This window comes from Etheostoma spectabile, chromosome 2, assembly GCF_008692095.1.
Source record: "Etheostoma spectabile isolate EspeVRDwgs_2016 chromosome 2, UIUC_Espe_1.0, whole genome shotgun sequence".
NCBI lineage: Eukaryota > Metazoa > Chordata > Actinopteri > Perciformes > Percidae > Etheostoma > Etheostoma spectabile.
Genome location: NC_045734.1, coordinates 22,021,918 through 22,026,187, shown reverse-complemented (window position 1 = coordinate 22,026,187; position 4,270 = coordinate 22,021,918). Strand labels below are relative to the sequence as shown.

At 41.0% G+C, this 4,270-nt stretch overlaps 1 protein-coding gene across 5 annotated transcripts in view; it reads left to right on the top strand.

Annotated features, from left to right (window-relative positions):
• The first annotated feature begins 784 nt into the window (after positions 1-784).
• Positions 785-4,270, top strand: part of zfyve27 (zinc finger, FYVE domain containing 27) — a 9,682-nt gene continuing 6,196 nt past the window's right edge. For 2 of the 5 annotated variants that reach the window (XM_032539975.1, XM_032539957.1), the window contains exons 1-5: positions 785-1,118; positions 2,699-2,924; positions 3,054-3,124; positions 3,235-3,421; positions 4,139-4,234. In XM_032539975.1, the coding sequence (XP_032395866.1) occupies positions 2,701-2,924; positions 3,054-3,124; positions 3,235-3,421; positions 4,139-4,234 (578 nt within the window). In that variant the 5' untranslated portion in view covers positions 785-1,118; positions 2,699-2,700. The remainder of the gene's footprint in view (positions 1,119-2,698; positions 2,925-3,053; positions 3,125-3,234; positions 3,422-4,138; positions 4,235-4,270) is intronic. The other 3 variants (XM_032539986.1, XM_032539966.1, XM_032539982.1) reach the window with 2 other exon arrangements.

Genomic DNA, 4,270 nt, shown 5'->3' with positions numbered 1-4,270 from the left:
CCTGCTCCGCCTTTGAGAAAATGAAAGCTCAGAGGGGCCGGTCTGGATTCTTGCTCCTTATGAGGTCATAAGGGGCAAGGTTACCTCCACTTTCTCAGGTTTACCCGGCCATGAAAGAGAGACATCATGGCTTTCAAACTAGCAAAGTGGCAGTTGGTCAAGACCACACCCCCAGCCTCCACCTTGCCCTCCCTCTCTTTGGCCCAGCCATGATGTCTCTCCTCCTCAAAAGCTACAGACTCAGAAATGGCACACACTATGGGAAGCTCATTGTATGACTAGCTAAAGTGACTGTAATTCTGCAGCAAGCCTGAAATGTGGGAAAGAGACTTCAGATATGGTATCAGGGGACCACTAAGTACTATATAAAATCATCCAAAGAGCACCATGTCATGGGACCTTTAAGGACCGTAAGAAGCAAGATTTCGTGACATTGCAGCTGGTATAAAAGCCAATCATGGTGCAATAAGAAACTTGATGTGGAAACTTGAAGTCTCCAGCACGCATAAAGTGAAAAGGTAAGGGGAAGTAGGAGACATTTTACTTTTTTTAAATACGACCTAAATGCCTAAATGCAATTGCATGTTTTTAAACAAGGTAGCCTAATTGAAGTATTTAAAAAAAACAAAGACATTATTATTTCAAGCAGAATAGGCCTTTGGATACACATTTTAATTTATATTATATATATTTACGTCCTCCGTACTTAAGAAAGCCCACAGCTGCAGCCAGAAGAGCTCATCCTACTCTGTGATCGATTGTATCAGACATTTGCAACTTTTCTACGATCGATTATTCGGCCTGGATTAAATGAGGAAGCTACGTTCTGAAAACAGAGCTAGCAAAGCCTGCTAGGATAAGCAGCCAAACAAAATATCTGCTTTAACCGTTGGTTTTCTCTGCAAACCACCGGGCAGTTATATAAACCGCCTCGTTTTGACAGGTTAATGCTCACGCAGGAGGGCAGGCTGCTGTCATGTTGCCCGGACCGGTTGAATTTGGAGGCTCTTCCTTCCTCCAGGCTGATGATGTCGGTGGGACTCGCTAGTTACGCCTGAGCTCCTACCAGCTGCTGCTGCTGCTTCACAAGTTGGCTGTTGTTGGACACTCAGCTCGTGGTATGTTATCTCCTTCATACCCAGCAGATAATAGTGGCTGGGCTGAAGTAAAAACCATAATGTCTCTGCAGCGTCCTTCTGTCAGCCAGCCAAGTAAACTTTCCTGTTTGACAGCAACTCACAGGCCACAGCACTGAGTGCTGATTTAAGTACTCTTCTCCCCCCCGCGACCGTTTACTGTCACGGTGAATATTCATAACTTCACACACTATTGCTAAAGGACGATGGCCAGGAATGAAGTGCATAAGAAAAAAAAATACATTCAGCGTTTCATATTATGATTACTTGTGTTAAAAAAACAACCTACAGAAGTTAAAGGTGCTATGTTGAAGACTGTATTAGGTAGGCTACCTGCTGGTATGGTCACTTTAAAAAAATCATCTTGACCCTAACATTTACAGTTAATTGCACCCTACTAGTCCCCTGCTAATACAGTGATGCTGTCAGAAGTACTCACACATAATTGTAAAGATAACTTTCTCTCAATCTGATAACTTTTAACACGTTAAATAAACTTAAATCGCCTACTCCTTTTTGATGTTTTATGCATTCATTTGCAAATTAAGTCCAAAAATCAAAATACATTACATACAGCACAGTTGATCAGTGGGTACTGAAGCGTATTTCCCTCTCAAAGGCGTTCTCTTCTTTTTGGGCAATAGTTGTTGTCAGAACACAGGACGATCTCATCCCAGTTAAAAAAAAAAAAACACAAAAAATTTGACATAGAGTGAACTGTGCCTGATTATATACACAGCACATGCTATATAAATATAATATATGCTCGGCATATAGCCTGCAAAGGACAAAACTAGCAAACAAAACAAAAATTAGCATAATAAGCAAAAAACAATCCCCAGCATCACAAAATAAAAGATAGTATACAAATTCATAATGTTGCATGTCACTTTTGTTTTTTTCTTGTTTTCTTGTCTTTTTCACCCCCCCCCCAAATGGGTCTTTATGTTTATTGCCTACTCCTGATTAACACAAAACAGCATAGAGAATATCTTTTCTATAAATCTTGCCTTTGCAAAAAAAGAGTCTGCTATTGTCATTCTTCACTTATATGGTACAATTATACAATTATATTTAATACCTATTTCCTTGCCTTTGCCGTTGTATAACAAGCACCAGGCCAGCATGGTCAAATAGAGCTTGTGTTGCACCTGTAACCACACCTGATTTTGATGTTATGGTTTACTGGCACACGCTGGTGTACACTTTACCATCACTGCAGCAAGATTCTCTTAAGTTGCTTTTAAAGAAGCAATCAAAGGTTTCAGTTTCCCTGGCCTGATAATAGACTGAGTTGCCATGTGATTTCATCTTGTGAGTGTGACTTAGAGGTCTTAAACAGGGCTATGGTCTCTGGACTCCTGTCTACCTTCTGAACAGACTGTTTCAATCTCTACTTTTCCTGTCTGCCATTCTGGTCTCATTAGGACTAAATACTGAAATTGGTTTGACAGGGTCCAGAGTATATCTCTGTCAAATTAAAGAGTCAGGAATCTTCTGTTTTTTCCACTGTCAATTCACCATCTGAATCCTGCCTGCTTTCTTTTTGTCACTCTTTACAGGGATGATGATGCACGGCTTGTCCCAGGACCACTCACATGGGGAAGGGGGGGAGCTGGCACACACATCATCTAAAGAGACCTCCGGGTCTCCAGAGGCCTCTGAGTTGGGGAGCCCACGGAGTACACCAAACTTTGACCTCCTTAACATGGTGGTGTCCTATAAGAGAATGGCCCTGTTTCTAGAACCAGCTACAGATGCATTGGAGCTGATCCGCTTCTTGCTCGGGTGTGTGTGCAAGTTTGTCTGCCTGTTTGAGCATCATATGATATCATTGGTTTTGGCTTTGCGTTGCAATTGCAGTAAAAAAATATATAGTATAAATATACAAGGTAATCTGCTTTTTTAATCCCTCAGATGGAAGATGCCCCTGTGCTCTCTGCTTGCCTGTATGTTTCTCAATGTCTTCTTCTGCACTGTAAATGAAGGTAGAATCACTCACTATATTACTCATATTGATCCAGTTGTTTGTTTTGTGTTGTAAAAGCCACTTGAATCATTTATTAACTAACTGTTGTGCCTGCCTCTCTGGTATCAGTGGGTTGGATCACGGTGGGTGTGGTGGCGGTGGCAGCTCCTGCGGCCTTGGGTTACCTGCAGGACAGGTGTGGGGGCAGAGCCTCAGATGCTGAGCTCCACAAGAGACGCTTTTACACTGTGCACCGCAGGGACCTGCTGACAGTGCATCTCACCAAACAGGAGGCCATGCTGGAAGTCAAAGACCTGTAAGATAGACACTGCATGGGATGGGGTTATGTGCTGCAGGGCTAACTAATGATTATTTTCATTATTCATTCATTATTCGTTAGTCCTTACTCTATAAAATATCAGAAAATAGCCACAAACCTAAAATAGTTTTAATTTGCTACCACGTAAGACAATGACAAAACGGCAAATCATCACATTTGAGAAGCTGGAATTGATAATGTTTTTAAATCGGTATATTTTTGCTTGAAAAAAAGCTTAAGCTGTATCAATTATCAATATAGTTTCCCATTTATTTTCTGTTAATTGACTATTGCATTATTTGAGTCATTGTTTCAGCTCTAGTGCGCTGTATGTATGTGTGGCACACATACAATAAAAGACCATAAGAGCTTGTCTATACGTGGTGTTTCTGCTGTTTACAACACACGTTGACTTGTTGCAGTTACTTTTGTAAACACTTGTTGGTCACATTTAAAAAAATGCTTAGGTACTCTGTGGAGTTTTCATTGTAAAAATAACAAACTCATTTCAATGTTGTATATTCCATAGGACACCTTTACATTTGCTTGTTTGTTTTGGTTCATACCATTTACTACCATACCGGTTGCTCTTTTTGGAACAGGTTTACAAACTGTAACATTTGTACATGCTGTTTTTTCATGTATAGGTTGAAGTGTAATTTGTTCTGCAATGTTTATGTTGGTGGGTGTGCTCATGTTTGTTGTTTTTACCAGGTTGAAGCACCTGGATGACATGCTGTCCTTTGCCTGCCTGTCAGCGGAAACCTTTTACAAGGTCCTGTACTGGGATAATCACACCCAGTCATCAAGGTCTGCATCTACACACACACACACACACACACACAC